The 23007-nt window shown below is 45.3% G+C and overlaps 1 protein-coding gene across 2 annotated transcripts in view; it reads left to right on the forward strand.

Moving 5' to 3' along the window:
• The window catches only part of PKNOX1 (PBX/knotted 1 homeobox 1), a 205128-nt gene that overhangs the window by 75728 nt on the left and 106393 nt on the right, over positions 1-23007 (forward strand). Inside the window, exon 3 of one of the 2 annotated variants that reach the window (XM_078656380.1) lies at positions 8424-8558. The exons of the other annotated variant lie outside the window; for it this stretch is intronic. Coding sequence (XP_078512506.1) covers positions 8424-8558 — 135 coding nt within the window. The remainder of the gene's footprint in view (positions 1-8423; positions 8559-23007) is intronic. 2 annotated transcript variants of the gene reach the window in all.

Raw genomic sequence — 23007 nt, forward strand, 5'->3', positions numbered from 1 at the left:
ATGGTTGTTCTAGAAATACACTAGAAAAACAAGAGTTTGAAGTGTACAGTAATAAACCCCTAGTGTGTAAATACTGTAATATGTGTGCATATATACATGTTTCCACTTTATGGAAAAGGTGCGATCGTTGAGGTTAATGACGTCATCTCGACGTCCCGAATAACCGCGGAAACTAGGTCTGAAAGATGGTTTATAAAGAAACTTAAAACAAAAATATGAGTTTAAACATGCTTTCAAAGAAGTTTGTTTATAGTAATATGTGTAGGGCAATGTTCAGAATGGATATTACTTTTGGATGTGTTGGTGGCCACTAAATGTCTGCTTTTGTTTTCCGTTTTCATAACTTGTCCGCGGGGATCGCGATTACAGATGTCATCGTGTTTGCCGCTATCTTCACAGAAACGGAAGATAGTGTTTGAAGGCGGTTATTCTGTAAACTCACTACAAAAATATGAGTTTGAAAAGTATACTAACAAAGGTCTACTGTTAAATCTACTTTAGAATATGTCTATATATATATGTTTTACACTTTGTATGAACCACCCACTTCGCGACTACCCATGTCATTGCGGTGACGACAGTAGTCGCAAATACAATTTTTTTGTTTTTTGTAAAGTTGGCTTTTTTGTAGATTGATCACAGAAAGAAAAGTGAAAACAATATTTTACTAAATATTTTGAGTTAAACTTTATTCAAAAAATGGCTTTAAGTGTATTTTTCAGTATGTGAAATACATTTACTGATGACAGAATCTCAACAGTAAATGCAACGATATTGTGCCGACTTACAAAATTGTTAAAAATAAAACTAGTTATTAATCTATTTTCTGATAAACACATATGAAATCAAAAAATGTGTGTTGTATTATATAAATAAAATACACAATATCCAATTATAGAAAGAAAGTATGACAATCTTACAGGTTCACTTACAAAAAAATGGACGTTATAATTAAAAAATAGAATTTAAAAAAACCTTGGGAAAAGAAACAAGCATTGGTAAATGCATTAGGTTTCGCCTGTTATTAATATTAGGCTGTTTTTCGTTGTAAGTTGTAGCTTGGTGAATAGTTGTGCAATATAAGTTACTGAAACTCCGTTCAAGTGTTATGACTTTTTAAGAAAGGCAATATATTGTGTCTTTACTGGTGGTATTATAAGGAGGGGAGTTTTGTTAAATGGGCTAGTACTGTGTGTGGTGGCCGAGGGCTGATAACGCATATAACTGATTCTGGTGCCATAAGAATCAAAGCTAAGGTTACCTTCAAGCCATCACAAGAGCTTGCTGATTGTGGGCGTTGGCAGAGCGCTCTCTGTACTACAGTAGCAGGGGTTCAGCAGGTCTGGGTTCAGATGAATTGACAGAATTACTGCAACAGAAGAATATCAGGAGATGCTGCTAGTCTCGATGTGGGAACACTGACAGAGCTCTCTCTGTTTCCAAATTAAAAACGCACAGCAAATCTAACCTGAGAAGAGTTGAGAGACGCTTTTTTTTTGCATTGCGCATATGTGGTCCATATGTATTAAAGTACTTTACATGACCGTCAGGTTTCATTACTGAAGATCAGAATTTTCAAGGAACGCCGAGATTAAGACATTTGCCTAGAATCACAGGATGAGTCAACACCGCAGCAGTTCCGAAGACGGCAGCTCTACACATTAGCACACGTCTTTTGTGCTACGCTGCATGCCCTGGTGCAGTAAGTGAGGGTGTAGTGGCACTGGCTGAGCTTTGCGCAGTACAGAAGATGCAGAGATGAGGGCTAAAAATATGCAGCACATTGAATTATCCACAAATCATAGCTATTACGAGGCACAGTGGGAGCATGTTGTGATAGCTCTGCATTGAAAATGCAAGATGCACGAGGCAAGATGGTGGCCACAGCAGTGGCCTCGTGAGGTGGTCTGTGCACAGCTCTCCACGGTTCCCCCTAACCCCTTGACCGGAGTGTGAATTGCTTTGAGAGAGCAAGAAGCGGTAATGTAGTGGTAAAGTACCGGAGCTGGAGGTCGCGGTGTCCTGTGGATGTGGTATTCTACTATCGACGCCCCCACGCCGGTCTGAAGGCTGTAGCTGAGGCTGACTACCACGTGTGTTGTTCGGTGGTGCCGGCGCTGGATACGCTGGATGCGGAGTAGCGTTTACGGAGCAGCGGCTGCGGTAGCAGCGCAAAAACGTTTTTCTCACCTGTGGCAGATTGGGGCTGCAGGATCGAGCATCGGTTTGCAGCGAGCTCACGGCAGAAAGGAGTGCAGGTGCATGAGGTGTCTGCGGTCTTTCGAGCTGGAATACTGAGAGCTCCAGCTGGACCTCGGAGCAGTGAGCTAATCCGAATGGCGCCGAAGGGCAGAGGTGGTGCAAGGGCCCGCGGTTCATCTTGGCAAACACAGCTGCAGGTACGGGGATGGAGGGAGGCGGTACAGCCCCGGGCCACAGTGGCGATACGGAGAATGCGCGGCACACTGCCACACCCAGAAGTGGAGATACTTGTGGTAGTAAAGGCAGTAAAGTTAGCCTTAACAACAATAGTAATTCAACTAACATCGCAAAAAATTGGGGGTACTCAGAACGCAGCTGGCAGCACCAAGTCACAACAGGAGTCAGTTACAGTCCTTAATTCACAGGTTATACCGCAGAAACAGGATACTGCAGTGAAGCAGCGGACTGTTCCAGCAATCTTCAACAAGTCAGGTCCCGGGCCGCGCTGTGATTGGCTGACGTCACGGGGGTGTCCCGGGCCGGCAGCCAATCACAGCGCGGCCCGGGAATGACGTCACGGGGGTGTCCCGGGCCGGCAGCCAATCGCAGCGCGGCCCGGGACAAAGGGGCGGGGCTTAAAAAAAGCACCAGAAACGCCCCCGAATCGCGTTTTCGAGAGAAAGCGCGATTGACAGCCTCTGCCTCCCAATGGCTAGCCTCCATTTATGGAGCTAGCCAATGAGAGGCAGAGGCGGTGCCGACATCCCTACTGTAGACAATAGTTTTCGATCTGGGAGTGGCACTGCGTGCCCCTCGCCAGGTCGAAACCTAAAAAACCAAAGGTTGCAAGGATGTTATAGTTAACAATTAGCATTTAAACAATCTTAGAAATTCACTGAAAAAAACAAAGGTTTACAACAATGGTATAGTTAAGCTGATATTTCACTCTTACAAAACCAGAGAAATTCAGCAGTTCTAGTTAGCTGCGCTAATTATAACTCGCACCCTTGCAATGCACTGCTTAGGACCTCACATATTACATCACTCATGACATGGTCACTGATCACATCTCAAATGACATCACTTATGACATCACTGATGACGCAGTCATTCGCACCCCAATGTAACCTTTCATACACCCACTCCAACTTTCATACTATCATTCTTTATTTATTTATTTATTTTTATTTTGAAAGTTTTATAAAGCGCGAACAAGATCCTAGCGGATATCAGAGCTCTATACAAACAGTAAATGTTGCTTATACAGGCCATAAGAGTATATTCAAACAAATGTGCAAAGAATATACTAAAAAACAAGAAGATCCTAGTGGATGTCAGAGGGCTATACAAACAGTAAATGTTACTTACAGGCCATAGGAGTAGATACAAACAAATGTGCAAAGGATATACTAAAAAAAACATCATGGTTGGTATGAGCGGATCCCAAGCAAAAGTACAAGAATATAGTAAAAGAACAGTATAGTTAAGTTTAACATCAGTGAGTGTCTTGTGGTTGGGAGCGCGAATGTCTTTCAACACGATGATTCTGGAGACCATACTCCTGTGTATTTGGCCATGAGGATGGATTTAACTTCCTTTTTAAAAGCATAAATGGACGGGTTAAGCCTGGTTTCTGGTGGTAAGGCATTCCATATTCTGGGTGCCATCCCAGAGAAGGATCTGTTATAGGTTTTTTTCTAATGGAATTTTTGTGGTTTCAGCAGTAGTTTTTCCGCATTTCTTGAGGATCTGGACCCGCCAGAGAGCGTTAGTTTCTGTGCCAGGTAACAGGGTGTATTTTGATGTAAGGCTCTGTGCGTCATGCACGCAATTTTCAGCTGGAATCTCGCATCTAGGGGTAGCCAGTTCCGGGATTGAAGGTCCGGGGAGATGTGGGAGCTACGTTTAGATCCAGTTATGAGTTTTGCTGCGGCGTTAATTGAAGCTCTAAGAGGTGCAGTTGAAGTTTTGGGTAGTCCACAAAGGGAGACACTACCGTATTCCACTCTGGGTATAACCAGGGCTTGTACTTCCTGCTTAAAGTCATTGTGTGGCAAAAAGGGTTTTAACTTCCTCAATGTGTTTATCTGGAGATTAGCTCCCTTTGTAGCATTGCTGATATGTTTTTGCATGTTGAGGTTACTGTCTAAAGTTATTCCAAGTGACTTCGCTGAGTCCACAATGGTAGGTTGTATGTTGAACGCCGTGATATGTTTGATCCAATCTTGCATTTTCAGGATTTGCGCCGGCGGGGCTATTAGTAGTAATTCGGTCTTCAGGGCGTTCAGTTTAAGATGATTTTGTGCCAGCCAAGTTTGGGTGTTCTTAAGAGCTGTGTTAAGAAGTTTGATGTGCTCTAGGGTGTGTATCTTGAGGTATAGCTGTGTATAATCTGCGTACATGAGATATTGCACGTTAGAAGTTTGTAGAATTTCTGTTAGAGGTTTTAGGAAGAGATTAAACAGTGTTGGAGATAGTGCTGATCCTTGCCGTACCCCCAAGGTTACTGGGACTGGCTTGGACAGGGAGTTATTAACTTTGAATTGTTGTGTTTGATTATGGAGAAATGAAGTGAACCAGCTCAGCACTGCCCCGGATATGCCCATTGACACACCCATACCAGTACTTGCACACCCACTCACTGATTCATAGGTCTACACAAACATCCACTCAGTCACCCATACAGCACCTCGTACACCAACCCACTCACTAATAAAGCCACTGATATATCTACTCATACAGCCACACAGCCACTCACACACACTGTCACCCATAGAGCTACTCCCACACCTACTCACTCACCCGTAGTCAATCACACAGCCACTTACTCACCTGTACAGTTATACACACACTAACTCCTATTCATACAGATACTAACACATACTTGCTCACCTATACAGTTACTGACACAAGCACACACTCACCTATACAACCACTCTCACAATCACTCAAAAAGTCACGTATATAATCCAACACTCACCTATACTACCTTTCACATATGCAGTTACTCACCCATATACCACTGGCACATCCATTCACTCACCGACACAGCCATACACACACTCACTCACCCATATAGCACCTCTCAGATGCACTCATGAACCCATACAATCAGTGATTCACCCACTCACTTATCCATGCAGGCCGTCACACACCCCTTCACCCACCCACCCACACACTCTTACACCCAGACTGGTACTCAGACAACCAATCAATAACCTATATACATATTCATGTACTTACTCGCCAACCCATGCAGCCACTTACACGCCAACTGACAGACTGATACAGATTTTCACACAAATTAGTCACTCACCCATACATTCACTGAGACACGTATAACCACTGACTTATACAGTCAGTCATGCACCCACTAAATCACCCATGCAGGCACTCATACACCCACTGATTCATCAATACACCTTGTTGTATATATATTTAACACTCATAAACTTTTTAGAAACACTCGGTCACCGGATGATATCATCATTGATGTCGTCCTTTGAGATGTCGTCAGTAAAGTCACTGATCATGTCATGAGTGAATAAATACTAAGCAGTGCATGGCTGGGGCGTGATTTATAGTTGGCTCAGCTAAGTATAACTGCCGAATTTCACTGGCTTTGTATGAGTGAAATATCAGCCTAACTAGAACGTCCCTGTAACCTTTGATTTTTTTCAACAACAAAAAATAATATATATATTTATATATATTTATTTTATTTTTTTGCAACCTGCCTTTGTTGAGGCAGATAAAACGCTCTCTAGTCCAGTCTTAAATAGAGTCCAGTGAGCAAAAACAGGAGTCAGAGAAGCAATTGTTTGTAACCGCAGCACAGAATATTTTTGCAGAATAGTTTGGAATGTCCCTTAGAGAAACACTGATAACTTTGGGCACTTGCAAGCAGAATGTCCTCCATTGTGAACATTTTGTATAGCTGAATTAGATATTTACTAACCGTTGCATGTTTCACATTTTAGAGGGTGGGTACATCATGGTTATATCAAAGGAAGTTTAATTCTATGTTTTGAATAAACGAAATACATGGTGCCATATGTAATAATTGCCACTTTGTATTTTTTCCCCTTATGTGTGGATGTTAGTGAAGTATGGTAGCTACTCAGGTATTTGTGGTAAGCGAGGAACAGAGTAACATAGGCTGCAGAGTTTCAGGATAACTTGTAGTGTGGGGAAGTAGTCCTTAATATTTTTTCAATGTAAGAATCAAAGTTGTAAGCATTTGGGGAGCAGACATGATGCTTGGTTGTAGTTGGAGGTTTGTTCTGCAAACAAGGAGCCATTCCTGAAGTGGTCGTGTGTTGACGGGGTCAATCTGTGATTTCTGAAGCAAAGCGCCAGTATTTTGACATGACTGGAGCAGGGCAAAAAGGCACTGCTTGGCAGAGTGGAGTGGTTGCAGACAACTATTTCCAGGTTAACCTGGTACAGTATAGCAGATGAGTGCAGTGGTTAATCTAGTTATCTTTTTCGGTGTGTGTGTATTCGGTTAAAAACCAACCTGACCAAACTAGTTTCGACTATACTTTTTTGTTGAACCTCTTTTGGTGGCTGTTTCCCCAAGAGTAGCATTCAACAGGCTGGCTAAACGCTAGTAGCTGCTTAAAAGTATAACAAACATGGCGGAGCTGTAGCTCCCATTTGCTGACTTGGGTCATGGGATTCCAACTGTGAGAAAAGTAGAAATGCTGGGTCTTACCGTGGATGTTACTCATTGCGAGATCAATGAGGTGGTGCAGAACTTCCAGTGCTACTGCTGCCGGGTGTTAGAAGCAGTCGTCTGTCTCCAGCAGCAGGCGGTGACCTCCATTCATCTCTTTGCTGCTGTAACGTTGCATGGTTAGAAAGCCCTGCTTGTAGGCATAGCAAAAGAGCGTCAATCACCTACAGTGTGATTGGCATGGATCACCACTTCTGAAAGGGACAGTATCACCCTGTTTCTTGGAACATGCATCAGCTTCTGGTAACCCAGCAACTCACTTGCTTTCACTAACTCAGTCTTGTGAAAAGTTTGTCTTTAGATCCCTCCGCTATGTGTATGCTAAGCTCTAGACATGATTCATTTCTAGCTCTTTCCAAGATTGTGTACATAAACCCACTGACCAGCATCCTACCCTGGTAGAGGAAGCAATCCACTCATCTCCAATAGTGGAAACCTTCTTTATGTAGTTTTCTCTTCTGGATTGATTCCCATCTAATCTGCCATTGATTATATGTAGTTTTGATTAGAGCGCTAAGAAATACAAATGGCAATTTTTAAAACAAAAAGGAGCACAGACTGTGACCTGCTGTCTTTTGAACTTCTATTTGGAACATGTTTTTAGGAGGGTTTTTGCGTCATATTCCATTCAAGGTTTGGGAAAGTAGTCCTTTCCGCTGTGGTGTTGCCGACCATAGAAGGGTAGTTGCTGGTTTCATACTCATTACTGACAGGCTGACGTTGAAGTACTTGAGGTTCTTTTCTCAAGGCAGGGCCCGTGTTAATACATTACCATACCTCAACAGCTAGGCTTTCGTCAGGTGGAACCCACAGGGTCTAGCATTTTGCTGTTACCCTATCGTCAAGCTCCTGGGAAGTGCCCATAGCTTTGCCTTTATTTTTCAACTTTTAGCTTCATCTCATTAAAGTAGCAGTACGGTGCTCCCGTATCAGAGTTCCATTATTGACATCCCAAACCGTTCGTAGTAGATCTTTGTGAAAGCTAGCTCATCCATTTTAAGGTGGAGCCATCAAGAATTTTATAATGATCCTAGGATCATTTGAGAGAGACCTTTTTATAAACAGAACAGCCTCTTGTTGACCTGTTGCTTGAATCTTTTGGCAGGCTGCACAATGACATCATGCATTTATACTTCATTAGAAGTTGAATCCACTTTTTTCTGCTGCATGCCTTGATTGTCTGGCATATGCCAGTGTGTCTAAATGTATAGGGTTTTATAACATCCCTCTGTGCTGGTTGTCCTTTTGATCTGAAAGCATGCCCATGTCTACAGTCCTGATTAACTCTCCTTTCTTGCTTTCTCATAATGAGGCCAGAAGTCGGTCGTTGGATGGCCACTGTATTTGTGCATACACTTATGTATGAAAAGCGTTTTTTGGCATGCAGTGCGGTATCTGTGTTTTTTATGGAATGACCTGTATCTTAAGAGATTGTTTTGTCCCATATTCACTGGAGCGGATGCTCCCTTATTCCTTCTGCTAGGTTTGGGAGCAGAGGGAAGCTGACTCTGGTCAGCTGGAGACGGCAGAAGGTAGAGGGTTTGGGTTCCTGAGCGCTGCTTATCCCGATGGCCACGTGGACTTGGGTCCCGGTACCTTTGAAGGATCATCTGCAAAGGTATTTTCAATTATTACTCCTGATCCCTTGTATTTATTTTCATACATTTTCTTGTACTAATATTTTATGAATTCCCACAATCTTACAGGACTGATCAGTGTTTTTTAATAGTTAGGAATCCCTGTTCTGTGCCGGGAATGTGATCTGTGTATTTTGTAGTTTCTGTAGGGGATGTAATGTAATGCAGGGTTCCCTCTCATCGGCTGTGCTCAAAGAGTCCAAACGATGAGGTTCCAAACAAGACAATATCTGAATCCTTCAAAAGTGTCCCTTGAGCATCTGGAGTGCTCCACGCTGAGATATTCACAAGATTGATGCGGTTGGACAATCATGCAGTCGTGTAGATTGTCTCTGAACGCTTCCTGGTGAAAACCTTGGACTTTCAATGTCATTTGAAGGAGTGAATTTATTTCAAAGATGTCATTACCATTCACCTTTTCTCCCAAGACAAGGCTTTGAGGTCGTAGTAGCCTGTGTTTCGAGGTCTCTTTAAACTGATAGGGAATACTTTAAGTCAGATTTTTAAATGAATAGACGAGTTTGCTCTTTTCTTCCTCCTGGTTGTTCTTTGATCCTCTCCACCATTGAAATTTCCTCGACCCGACTATCGCTCTGGTGGTGGAAATTCCACAAGTAGGTCTCTTCTGGATTTTTCATTCCCTCCAGAAATAAGAAAGGTTTTCCATAAACACACTAAGAATGCTTTTTACAGGCTTGGTTGCCACTAAATCAATTAAGACCATGAGATTGAAGGGCTCACCCCACTTGTTTGACCAAGGCAATTTAAGATTTCCATTTCAGTCAGACCACGATAAACCTTCCTTTATCCCGACTCCCTCCCCTCCAGCAGAAAGGGCTTTCTAGGTGTGACAAAGATTTTCAAATACTATCTGGTTTGAATGAGGAAGATTACAAAGAACAAGTGGCTGTTTGTGAATTATAAAAATAAGAATGGGGGAGAGAGAGAGAAGTTGTGGATTCGTTCTCCCTGGTCTAAATGTCACACACCACACATAGTCTGTGTATAAGTGCTCCCGCTTAGTCGTAGGTAGCAGCACGCCGCATCCCGTAGAGGGGTGCGAAGACCTCAATGATGACGCATGACACCAAGGGTCCTTTTGGTGTGTGAGGGGTATTTTAAAAACACTCAGTGCTCCCCACCATTGTAGGGACCACACCCACCCTCCAGTGGAGTCCATTTGTTTTTGATGTTTGTGAATTGTCACATCACATACTTAGTGCAATAGTACCTTCAATTTTCTCTTGCTACCAGAAAGCAAATCTATCCTTTCTTGGTAAGCCTTCGGCTCATTTTACTAGAGTTGAAGTGACCACAGCCAATCTTCTCATGAACATCCCATTGTGTGATTGGCAGTGTAGCCACATGGAGATGTAACTACACTTTTACTGGTCAATATTGTTTTGGCTGATTCTGGGTTGGCTGCTGGTCAAGCGTCCCTTACAACCTTGTTTTATAATACGTCCACATCTTTTTGTTCTCCCTCCAATTAAAAGCTCCTTGTTTTTTCTACCACCTTTCTTGGGTATGAGATTGTTCTATTTAATTCTTATGGACTTCAGTGAAGATCATTTGCACTTATTTGGAAAGTTGTTTATGATACAATTTTAAAGAGGCCGTGTGGAAACAGTTTAAGAAAGAGATAATTAACATGGCATTATTACTTGTACTACGTGGTAACATTATATTTGAGTAAATAGAATGAGGAGTAAGTGATTTGAGATTGTGGTGTATGTGTATTAGTGATTAGCGGTATAGTTATACTACTGTATGCCGAAGGTGTTTTCTCAGTTTCCTTCTGAGTTAAGCATTGAGTTAGAGTATATTTATTTAAAAAAACGAATTTTAAATGTAGCTTTCGAGGCAGATGAATTAGTGGTAGGTATATTATGAACTGCCAGGAGATATCACATATAGTTTACACCATCTAGATGTTACCCAGTTTCAGACATTCAGAGATGTAAGTCATTTTAGGTAGTTCAGCTGAAGAAGTCTAGTGATTCAGAAGGGTGGCTACAAACCTGAGATACAGTATTGCTTGCTCCACTGCAGCATTGTTGTGTGTGAGTGCCGCACCCAATAAACCACGGTTACCTGTCTGCAGTATCAACAGCTTCCTTCTAGACCTATGTCACCAGAGCATACTGACAGCGCAAGCCCTTTGAGGGCTTTTATTGGGGTTCAACAGCAGTCGGATGTTACTGGACAATGAGCGATGCTGATTGTGGTCTATCACTTCGATCCTGAGGCCACAGTCCTCTTGCACTCAAATAAATGACTACATCTTTCCATTGAGCACTTTACTTTCTATGAATAGCGAGGCTGATCAATCACAACTTACTCAGACGTTGGTGTGGGGTACGAAAATCAGAAACAATATGACCCTTGAGATAACATTTAATAACTTTAAGGTCCAGTCAGTTCTTTACTTTGCAATCTAAAGTGACCTTATGACTGGTATGTAAAGGGGATCTATGCTATCCACACTGGTCGCTCAACAAAACCAGAAGGGCATACCACATTCTTGTCCATGTACACCCCTAAAGTGTTTCTAGGTTCTACATTGTGTACTTTGCAATGAGCCAAGTGGCTAGCGTTAACCTAAAGGGAGACCCTGCTAGCCCATGACTTTCTCTGAAGCATTTCTGTAGTTTATTTAATGGGGGAAGGCACCAGACGGAATATACAATGCCGCAATATTTGTAAGTGAACTGTTTTACCCTTTGAACGAAGAGCTGGCTTAGTGGTGTAATGCATCCACCCCTGGATGTGTTCCTGGTCACAGGTTTGAATCCAGGCAGGTCCACTCAGCCCTAAATCCTTCTGAGATCAATAAAGTGATTACCAGGGAGGTGGGTGACAATAAACATGTGTTATTTAGAACCAACATGCCCTGGGGGTGAAAATGTGCTTCACAAATACATGTTGTATGATGTCATGGTATTAGAAAGCATTTCAGGAATACATCCTTTGCACCTACCACAAGCGTCTAAAAATGCAGTGTGTGTGCACTATCCAAAGAATCCACCACCCAAAAGATTAAATGCTAACCTTTCGAAATGAACTTCTTGGGACCTTCATGGTGGGGTGCAGAAGAGGCTTTAGTACAAATGTCACTAGAGTTCCAAGTCCATGAAACATTGCGCAGGGGTTTTGAACAGTTAGTTAGGGTCTCAGTTGACCCTAGATGTCCCTTTAGGATATAATCTGGGGCAAAGAAGCCAGTATATAAAAAATATCTGTTTAACCAGTGACGGGTGCATCCACGTGTTAGAGGCACATTCAGCATTCTCTGGAAAGGCCAGTGGCAAGTTAACTACTGGCCTTTTTTAGGGGTCTGTGGCTGGTGATTTTAAACGCAATATGTCAGAAACCACCACAGCTAGGATCATGATTCCAACGGTTACAGAATCCGGGTAACCTCCACTCTAGTAGAGGAATCGCAACCCCAGTCCACCATTTCTCATAACTTCCAGAAATGCCGGGAGAAGTAAGTATGGGCAACCTAAGTGTCTGGAAGGGTCAGGGCCTCACGCATCTCGATTGTGAATGTGTTGGAACAGCTCCTCCAGCCAGGTGTGGTTGATTGTTCCTGGACAGTTGACTAGGGCATCCTCAGGGCTGTCTTAGACTGTCGAAATGCCCTCCATACCAGTCCTTCCCGTTAACTGGCACTTGGGTGTTGTTTACAGATCCCCTTGCTTGGTTGCACCCGAGCCCTCTGTTTCCTGTGCAGGTGGGTAAGTTTATCTTTTTCCCCTTCTTTTCAGTAGTCAGCTGTAAGGTGTCTCTGCACACTTCCTCCAAGGCTTACGGCAAAGTCTGGAGGGAGCGTGGCAGCACCGCTGCAGTTCCACCCCAGGTCCTGACTATCATTATCTTCTCTCTTAGAATATCTCAGATGTTAAATGACGTCGCTCCATTCAATTTCTGGGTGCTCCTCTGGTAATGATATGCAGCCCTGGTTCTTCCTCCAAAGGACTGGTTTAGGCTGGCTAGATATGCAATGTCTCTGGTCTGGGTGGCCATCTGTCAAGAGAATGACATTCACAAAAGGGAAATGGGAGAGGCATAGTCTTCACTCTGGTAAAGGAGTTGGGCAACATCAAAGCGATCTGGGTGGCACTCTCCTCCGAGCCATCAGAAGTGGTTTTGGGGAGGAGGACAGGAGATGTTCATGCACACTTTCCAATGTCAAAATGAACATTGGCAAGCAAGCACAAGAGTGAACACCATCTTGTGCTGCGTAAACACAAGTGGAGTCAAATGGAATCCTGCCCCCACTGGTCCAGGCACACATTGATGTGTTTCAAAGGTGAGAGATAAGTACAAATAGTATATGGTAACATTAGTAAAAAGAACACAGTAAAAACATGAGTCCTAGCACCTTCTGGGCCAGAGAACCAGTAACAAATGTGTGCAAAACTCCCTAGAACAGGTTAGCAAAGTGCCTGGTGGCCAATGTTCTGCTTTGAGCGGATACTTAATGTTGGATAGGCAATGTTTGAAAGAGCTTAAGTCTCTTCACTACAGATATGTGCACCTTCTGAACCAGAGAAATAACACCAAATGTGCTTATAGCTCCTTCGCACTTTGCACTAAAAACACTTTAACATTGTGCCCAATGGCCAGTGTTACGCTCTAGGGGTGTACGTCTTGTTAGCTCAGAAAAGAGCTTACTTGTCGTCACTACAAGTATGGGATTGAGTGACTGGTTACAAGCATGGATCCCACTGCACAGATTTAAGTTAAGGTCAGCCATATGTGGTACGTAAGTGTGCTTGGTCCCTGAAGACCTGGCTATTTGGCTGATCAACTGGACTCCGCCAGCGACTGCCTACCCTCACTTGTGATAAGACGCACTCTACAAATCTACTGATTTATTGACTGATTGCTATACAATTAAAGTAGACCAACCCAAAAAAGTCCAGCCCAATGCCTTCAAAAATAGGTTACTCAACACACCAGGATTACCACTCACAGAAATCATTGACAACTTCCTTCATTGCCTAGTTTAAATCGAAGGCGAGTCTGTTACATCATGCTCCTTTGCTAGGAGGTCACATCCGATTCCGGTTGTAGGGCCGCCACGTTGCTTTGCGACCCTACTCCTTGCTGCTAGGCATAGAGACACATTTCATCACCCTGTGTCTGGGAGGTTCTTGGACATATATGTTCCAGCGGTCGCTATTTCCGCCTGCTGAGGATCTGGTTTCGCTAGCCTGTGCCATAGCCGGAAAGCTGGGAGACTGCACAAGGAAGAAGACCGCCGCTGCAGTCGTTGTGAAGGAGACACTGGGGGAGTCACACTGAGCGCAACGGTGCAAGAAGTGCCTGCAGCTTTGCAATGGAGATGAAAAGCGGCTGAAAAGCTCAGTTGTGCTACTGGGCTATGGCAAGGTAGACCGGAAAATAGGAGTTGCATTGGGGGTTAATGGTCAAGGGGAGCAGAATCGCAAGGCACGCGTTAAACAGTCCTTGTGAAAGGCGCAGTGTTCCAGCGGAAGTAGCCCTCCTAAGTGTAGGTTGCGGCCTGGCCTGTCTTGCTCTCCCTAAACCCACTCCGTACCGTAGGCATGTCCAAACAGAGAGGGAATATAACATTAAAAAATCAGCCCCACCCAGCAGGAGTAGATATTACGCTACCCTAAATCAATTTCTCAGATCAGATGAAGCGTCTTACGGAAAGAGAGGGGGCTGTTGTCTGAAGCTGGGTTTCTGTAGCAGTAACCCCCCCCCACCCCCCCCCCCACACTGTTTGCCAGACTACTGATGCACATTGCAAACAACAAAGGTACCAGAAGGTCTCGAAAAATGTGCCCAGGAATAAAGAAAAAACAACCTAACCCTAACCTCTAAAGGGATCTGTCACAGAAAGCATTCACCAGGGTGAGGAAAAAACCCATCAGTCACCATACGGATCCGCCCTTCATCATTTGGGATTTTGTCCGTACCACCCGTCTAGGAAGATCGATGCCACAATCAGAGGTCAACCCGGTGGTAAGGGGGTTCCTCGAAAGGTCTAGGTAATGACAGTGTGGTATGCCTCTCGATATTGTGAGTGGCAAAAGACATGGGACTGGGGTGTGCAGTGCTAGAAGAAGTGAAGGAGTGAAAAAACCAAAAGAGGAGTGTGTCTAAAATTGGTTTAGAAAAAGCACTAAACAAAACTTTATTCAATGTGTGCTTCACATACCAATATTAAAAATTAGTGTAACCAAGGGCTGTCTGATTATGTAGACCGCCTAAGGTAAAAAGTGGTCGACTAGTTTCTGCAATCACAGGACTACTGCGTCCTTGCATTCATCAGGACCAAAATACAAAACAGGGCTACTGCACCAAGTGAACTAAGTGAAGTGAAGGGTAACACCAGGAAAACATAGACAAGTGCACACGGTCACCTGAATGCTCCGGGTGTCCTTACAGTCTGTGTTCATCACTATAGAAAGAGAAAAGGGTTAAGTGTAGCTATCAATATCCTATGGGCTGTCAGAAGAGTCCATTTCATGTGGATCAAACATATCATCATAATCAGAGTATTGATGTACGGGCACTCTATATCAATATCGCCCGAAGTTAATTAATTTGGAAAGAAAATTCGTAAGCCAAATGTTTCTGAGTCCTTACCTTGATCTGTAAGGTAGACTGGCCTCACCCCACCTGGCAACGGCTCAGGGGAAAATGAAGCACTGCTCTAGAAAACATGTAAGTCACATGTCAGACACAGTATGCACATACAAGAACAATGCACTTCCTGTTACCAGTAGCCGATAATGAACGGTATTAGTATCATGAGGTAAACGTGCCCAGCAGTAGCGGAGCCGCAACCCCATGTCACAGAAAAGACCCTTATGTATGAAAAAGAGCGCAGTCTTGCGAGGAGAGGACGCGCAAAATTACAAAGAGAAAAAAGAGAAAAACGAGGCGACTCCTTCTTACCTCTCCGTCGGTACTCCTGGGCCGGCGTCCTGGCCGATTGGGGAGGTACCGGACGGCTAGAAGGAGGCTGTTAATAAGCCGCGCTCTCGTTGGAGAAGCTGTCACGTGGGGCGCGTCGCCGCCTCACCTGATAGGTTAACAGTAAAACTCATCTGCGTCCTCATTGGCTGTCAGTTTTGAAGGCCGAGGGAGGTCATAGGTTGGTCGTATAATCGGTCGTCTTAGAGACGAGAGAGACAACACTCCAAGAAGACGGGTGTTTCTAAATCAAAGAACTCAATGTGAGCGAGGTACCGCGGGAGTAAAAAAGCTCAAGAGAGGTTTAGGGGAGAGTAAACATGAAAACACTTTCAATTCTAATGCGCTAATAGATGGCCAGAATGCAGGAGTGTGATCAAAAAACCGCCTCAGCAATCTTGCCAATTCCGAGCGGGTTTCGAACTCATCATTGTGATGATTGGACACACAGGCCAGTCCTTGGATCAAGGCTTCCTCTTCTATTAGAGTAGGGGTATGTCTGCTGAGGTTCATAACTATACTGAGGCTGTACTGCTTCGTCCAGCCTCCTTGTTTTTGGACGAGTTGCTGCTCAGCGTCCTCCCTTCCGATGGAGTTGGTGGGGGGCTGAAGTGAACTTGGGGCTGTGTGTTCCCTCTCCTTCTGCCCCGAGGTCTGCCCCGGCCAAACCCTAAAAAAGGCTGCCCGCTGAAATCGTTTGCTGGGAAGTTCCCGGGGAAGTTGGTTATAATTGGTCCCATAGGTGGTTGAAAAGGACCTGGTTGTTGTGGGGGGAAAAAAGGTTGCTTGCCGCCAAAGTGCCACGGGTTGGGTGGCCACCATTGTTGTTGCTGGTTACCTCTCCAATTATTTTTAAAGTTTCTTCTGCCTTGACCACGACCTCGTGTGTTGGTTTTGTCACTGCTGGTATCGCTGCCCGAGGGATTCTCACCTAAGCTAGATGTACTGTAAGAAGATCCCTTTCTGCGGCCAGTGGTACTAAACTCTGGGGGGGTATATGTGTCACTTGAATAAGGATATATTCTCTCAAATTTAAACTTATCCAGATCCTTCCTGAATTTGTCCATCTTAACCGATAAAGTGTGCTCCCTAAAATCTCTGTTGTTTTTGTTAGAGTCATCTAAGTTCTTGGTAAAAACTTTAGAAGTCATAGTTGTCTTGATTTTGGAAAGCTCAGTTGTGCTACTGGGCTATGGCAAGGTAGACCGGAAAATAGGAGTTGCATTGGGGGTTAATGGTCAAGGGGAGCAGAATCGCAAGGCACGCGTTAAACAGTCCTTGTGAAAGGCGCAGTGTTCCAGCGGAAGTAGCCCTCCTAAGTGTAGGTTGCGGCCTGGCCTGTCTTGCTCTCCCTAAACCCACTCCGTACCGTAGGCATGTCCAAACGGAGAGGGAATATAACATTAAAAAATCAGCCCCACCCAGCAGGAGTAGATATTACGCTACCCTAAATCAATTTCTCAGATCAGATGAAGCGTCTTACGGAAAGAGAGGGGGCTGTTGTCTGAAGCTGGGTTTCTGTAGCAGTAACCCCCCCCCACCCCCCCCCCCACACTATTTGCCAGACTACTGATGCACATTGATTGACCTGATGTGCCCTTGGTCCCTGACAATCTGGTTACCAGGGCTTGTGTTCTTTCCCAAAACTGTACCTTGTACCCCCAATTGTCACCTCTCTGGCCACATGTCAGTCCCTTGTAAAGGTACCATGAGTACCAGGGGCACTGTGGCCAGGGAGGGCCTCTAAGGGCTGCAGCACTCCTTGTGTCACCCGTAGAGACTCTGTACCTTTACACACACACCGTCATTGCCGGCTGCAAGTTTTGGAGCAGAGCAAAGTGATGAGTTGACATGGCACACATCCCTGTGCGCCTTGCCTACAACCCACTGCCCTGGCATAGGTCAGGCACCCCTCTAGCTGGGTGCACTATGCCAGTGGTGAGGGTACAGGTGCATGAGCCCTGTACCCCTACAGTGTCTAAGCCAATTCTTAAACATTGTAAGTTCAGTAATGCCATTAAAAGTATATGGTGCTGGAAGTTTGTCATTAAGAACTCCACAGCACCATAATGGCTTCACTGAAACTGGGAAGTTTAGTATCGAAATTCTCAGCACATTAAACCCACATTGATGCTAGTGTGGGATGAAATGAAAAATGCACTCAGAGGGTATCTTTGAGATGCCCCACTATGGTGGGTTCCCTGACTGGTGCACACCTGCCTGCCACCACGAGACATGTTTCTGAACCCCTGGGGTGGGAGCCTTCGCTCCCAGAGCCCAGAAACAAAGCCTGTTCTGGGCGGAGGTGGTCACACCTCACCCATGCCAGGAAGAGCCATCGGTGGCAGGGGAGCTTCAAAGACCTTGCCGCCTTTATAATGCGACCCCCAGCCTCTCCTTCTACCAGGAGCAGGCCCCCTTCCTGTCTCCCTTCCTTTTCGTCTGGAACAATTAGCACAGCCTAGAAGGTGTGCCCACCTGTGCCAACCCCACCCCCTAGGTGGGGGAGGCGCAGTGAAGCCCACTCTTCGGTGCCCGCCATCTTGCAGATGGCTGACACTCTCCAATAAGGATTAGGGATATGCACACTCCCCCACGTGGGGTGAGTGCACCAAGGGACCCCTAAAACACCCCCTAAATACAGTATTTGGGGGCAGCCCTGAACCAAGAAGACCGATTCCTGCAACCTACGAAGATGGACGAAAGAAGACTCCCAGCAGAGGAGACTGCAGAGAAGAACTGACTTGGCCCCAGCCATACCGGCCCGTCTGCAGTATCCAGAGATCTGGCACCAAAAGTCACCTTGTCCTGCAGCCAGGGACCTCCAGAACCCTGGGAGGACTGACTTCCTTCCAAAAAGACGGGATCTCCTGTCAACAGCAGCTCTATCCAAAAGGAACTCCCAAGACAGGCTCTGAGCCTACTGAGAGCAAAGAAACTCGATTCCTGGTACCACCTCTGCACTCGTCACCTACGGCTTGAGTTAGAGTGGCCCACTGGTCCAAGCGAGGTCCCCCAGCACTCCAGAGTCCAAGTCCAGCGTGGGTTGACACTTGCAGGACTCCCCGACGTTGCCTGCAGCCTCTGCACGGTGACCCCCCTCCCCAACCCTGAGTGGCCCAGTAAGGTGAAATCCGACCTCAAAAGACACCCCGGCATTCAGCTGCCCTGCGCCCTGGAGTAGAGAACCCGAGGTGCACCTGCGTCCCCGAGCCCTCTAACTTACCTGCCCAGTTGTTGGTTCCTCCCGGAAGTCTTCCTGGACCAAGCCTGCAACCAAAATCCAAAACAGCAACTCTCATTGAAAAAAGGCCATCCAACGCCAAAACAGCACCCTGCACCCAACTGCCGCTTGGGTGCACCTTGTGTGCTAACTTGGTTCCCCCTTTGCCCTGAGCCTAATACCAGGAGCTTTGCTCCCACAACCTTGTGTCCTGCTTGTGAGCAGTCACAACAGTAGGCCCCCTATCCCTCATTGGATAACATTGGGCCTCAGCACTCTGCACCCGGCCGCCCTAGTGCTGCTGAGAGTGCTTTGAGAGTGCATCCTCGACCCTGGGGGAACCCTGGTTCTAACCCGTAATACCAACTCCCACAAACTTGTACTTACCAGTAATCCAATAACTCAATATCCTCCCATAGGATTGCATTGACTGCTTTTCTTGAAAATTGTTTAAAGTGTGGAGTTGGTTTGTATGGAACATTGAAAAACTGCTTATGTACCAAAAGTGAATTACTTACCTTTTGTGTAGGAGATGTCTCAGTGTGATATCTAGGCATATCACACTGATTAGTAAAAGTAATCAGAAAAGTAAAGTACATACTTATCTGACAAGTGACTGTAAAGTAATTTCAAAACATTGACTTAACTGTAATTCAATCAACTGTATTTATACTTGTATTCAATTGTAAAGAATTGCGTAAGATTTTGCAAAGCATTTATTTCACCTACCTGCACCTGGCTTGTCTTGGTTCCAGAAATAAAATCACTTAATAATATTGTTTCTACGAACAAATTGGTCTGAGTTCAGTCTTTGAGGGCGTGACATCATTTGCTGCCTGAGTGTGAACAACTAATGCTTAATACTACCCTCTGATAAAGCCATACTGCTCACCCACACTACCACAAATAGAGAGAAAGGTGCTATCCACTTTTAGCTCTGCCTACCTCTGGGGTTCCACAGGTCTCTGTGCACATCATACCTCATTTTGGTGTAGTATTTGCAGAGCCAGCTTCCTACATTGGTGAATCAACAGTAGGATATACAACTTTGCATTTGTTGGATTGACTTGGCCAACGCCTAATCACACAACAAAACTCTTCAATTGTCTTTAGACTTGTGATTTTTGAATTTGACAGATTTTTCCAAATTACTAAAAGTCTTGTTAGGGCCTTGGTTAAGACCGTTAGAATTTTAGAAAAATAATAGCTCACCTCAGTTAGGGATAAGAGGGGTTAAAAGTTTTTCTTTTACAATGACTCTTAACAAGAATTCAGCTGTTAGTGAAAGTATAACTAATGACATAGATGATATAGTGGAAGAGCTTGACCTCACCCCTCATCTCCACTTAGGATTCAGGGAGTTAAGGGAGTTAAGATCTCTATGTAAACTAAAACATATTACCATGGGGACCCATCCTTCCAGACAAAAGCTTCAGGAGCTGTTTGCAGGGTATGCTAAGGACCATCCCTCTGAGAATGGTGAAGACCACTCAGAGGGAGATGAAGGGGATGAGGATACCTTCCACCTTAATAAATAGGGTCAGAGAGCAATGGTATGATCCCAAAATCGCCAAAGAAATTGCCCCTAAATTTGAGGATGGTGATGATATCACTAAGTGGTTCAAATCCTTTGATAGCTCTTGTGAACCCAGAAATGAAAGAAAACTCCCTGGGGGTGGGGGGAGGGGGGGAGGGGAGGGCACTCCTTTGGGAACTGTTCTCTGGTAAGTGCAGAGACAGACTTCTGACCCTTAGTGGGCAGAAGCAGAGTACTATAAACTCATGAAGGGAACCCTAATTGAGGGATTTGGACTCACTACTAAGGAGTATAGAATTAGATTCAGGGGGGCTTAGAAAACCTAGAGTCCGCCCTGGGTGGAATTTGTAGACTACTCAATGAAGACACTAGATGGCTGGTTGACTGGAAGTAAAATGCAAGATTATGATGGTCGTTATAATTTGTTTACGAAAGAACACATATTAAGTAATTGCACTGATGCAAAGTTGCGTCCGTATCTGGTAGACCTAGGTCCAGTTTCTCCCCAAGAATTGGGAAAGAAGGCAGACCACTGGGTCAAGACAAGGGTGACCAGTCTGTCCACTGGGGGTGACCAAACGAATTAGGTTATAAAACCTCCCCAGAGGAAAAATAGTGAGCCTCTTAAAGATAAACGTAAGTTCCAGGTAGCCCCCCAAAAACCTGTCCAGGAGGGTGGGCCCAAAGACACCCCACAAACTAAAACTGGGGCCCAAGGTAAGAGTTGGGATCCCAACCAGGTATGGTGTCGCAACTGTCAAAAGACAACACCAAGGACACTAGCTGTCCTAAAAATAAAAAGAACTGGAAGATGGACCCAAAAGGTGAGTTGGAGACTAAAGAGGGGAGTAGACACTTCCACCGCCTACTGGTGAATGGAATCCCAGCCACTGCCTTGAGAGATACCTGTGCCAGTCACACTGTGGTGCATGACAGGTTTGTTACCCTCAAACCAGTATGTCCCGGAGGAAACACAAAGAGTAAGGGCTGTCCCAGGGAAGGTCATTGTTATTCCTATAGCTGTAGTGCCCCTAGAAATAGCCCGATCCCTTAGTTGGAGAAAGGTGGTAGTCAATGAAGACCTCCCCTTTGATTGTCTCCTTGAGAACGACCACCCTGAGGTTGGTCTGAGCCAAAGAGAGGTACTGGTCCAGTGCCAGACCTCATCCAAGGAACCTGGGGGGCTGAACATGCAGTTAGTTCAGATAAGCCCCAAAAGAAAAAGAAGAGCCCGTGTAGGGAAGGTGGACAACTGTTAGCTACAGTTCCAGTGGGCCAGGGAGACTCTATCCCAGTAAGGGAGAACTCCAAAATTGGCACTGGTGAAGTCCTCCCTAGCCAACAAAAAGAGCTGACTAGTCGGGCAACTGCCAGCCTGAGTTGGTGGCTCCTCAGCTGACAGAACAGAGGAGTGGAAGAAGGGTGTTCACTACAATTTTTTTGCCCCCCCACCCTAAAACAGTAGATAGGCCATCAGAGCCCAAAGAAGCCTGTCAGTTAGCCACTTTACCTACCAGTGAAGAGCTTCCAGTAGCCTCTGTTGGGTGTTCGCCTTCATGGCAGCACTGTTCTTGGCATGGTGGCCGACCCCCTGCCAAATACCATGTTTGGCCCCCTGACCCTATTGGTCATGGTGGAGTTACTCAAGCTGTGGGTAACCTCTGTGGGTAAGCTAGGTTTTGCCCTAGCTAAGTTAGAATTTGCAGAAGTAGGCACCTTTGAACCCAAACTAAAAAGATGTGGTAAATACACTAAAGAGCTAGGAAAGGAGCATTGGGATTTAGGTCCTGAAACTGTTGAGGTAGGCCAGCTCCCTAAAGGGACTGACCTGGACAGAAGGATGTAAGGCAGAGAAGGCCCAGCAACTTTCAAACCACTTCCTCTACTCTTCCTCGCCTGAAAGACTAGGAAGTCTCTCCCAGTTTTGGCTGAGTCTCCTGGCCTTTGGGCTGGGGGTTGGGGGGGACGGGGGGGGGACGGGCTTGTGTAGAAAGCTGGGTTGCAGTTGCAGTAACCCCCTCACTTTTTTCCAAACTACTGATGCACTTTGACTTGATGTGCCCTGGGTCTCTGCCAATCTGGGCCTGTGTTCTTTGTCAAAAACCTTGTACCCCGAGTTTGCACCTCTCTGGCCACACACCAGTCTCTTGTAAAAGGTACCATGGGTACCAAAGGCACTGTGGCCATGGAAGGCCTCTAAGGGCTGCAGCACTTATTGTGCCCCCCTTAGAGGCCCTGTTCCTTTACACACGCACACACACACTGCCATTGCAGGCTGCGTGTTTTGGTGCAGAACAAAGTGAAGAGTCGACATAGCACACATCCCTGTGTGCCATGCCTACAACCCATTGCTGTGGCATAGGTCAGCCAACCCTCTAGCTGGGTACACTATACTAGTTGTGAGGGTACTGGTGTATGAACCCTGTACCCCTACAGTGTCTAGACCACTTCTTGGACATTGTAAGTGCAATAATTCTATTAAGAGTATATGGTGCTGGGAGTTTGTCATTACGAATTCCACAGCACCATAATGCTTTACTGAAAACTGGGCAGTTTGGTATCAAACTTCTCAGCACATTAAACCCACACTGATGCCAGTGTGGGATTTTATGAAAAATGCACCCAGAGGGCATCTTAGAGATGCCCCCTGAAAAACAACCAGCCTCTGGTGGGTTTCCTGACTGGTACACAGCAGCCTGCCCCCCGCGAGACA

This window comes from Lissotriton helveticus, chromosome 8 (assembly GCF_964261635.1).
Source record: "Lissotriton helveticus chromosome 8, aLisHel1.1, whole genome shotgun sequence".
Classification (NCBI taxonomy): Eukaryota; Metazoa; Chordata; class Amphibia; order Caudata; family Salamandridae; genus Lissotriton; species Lissotriton helveticus.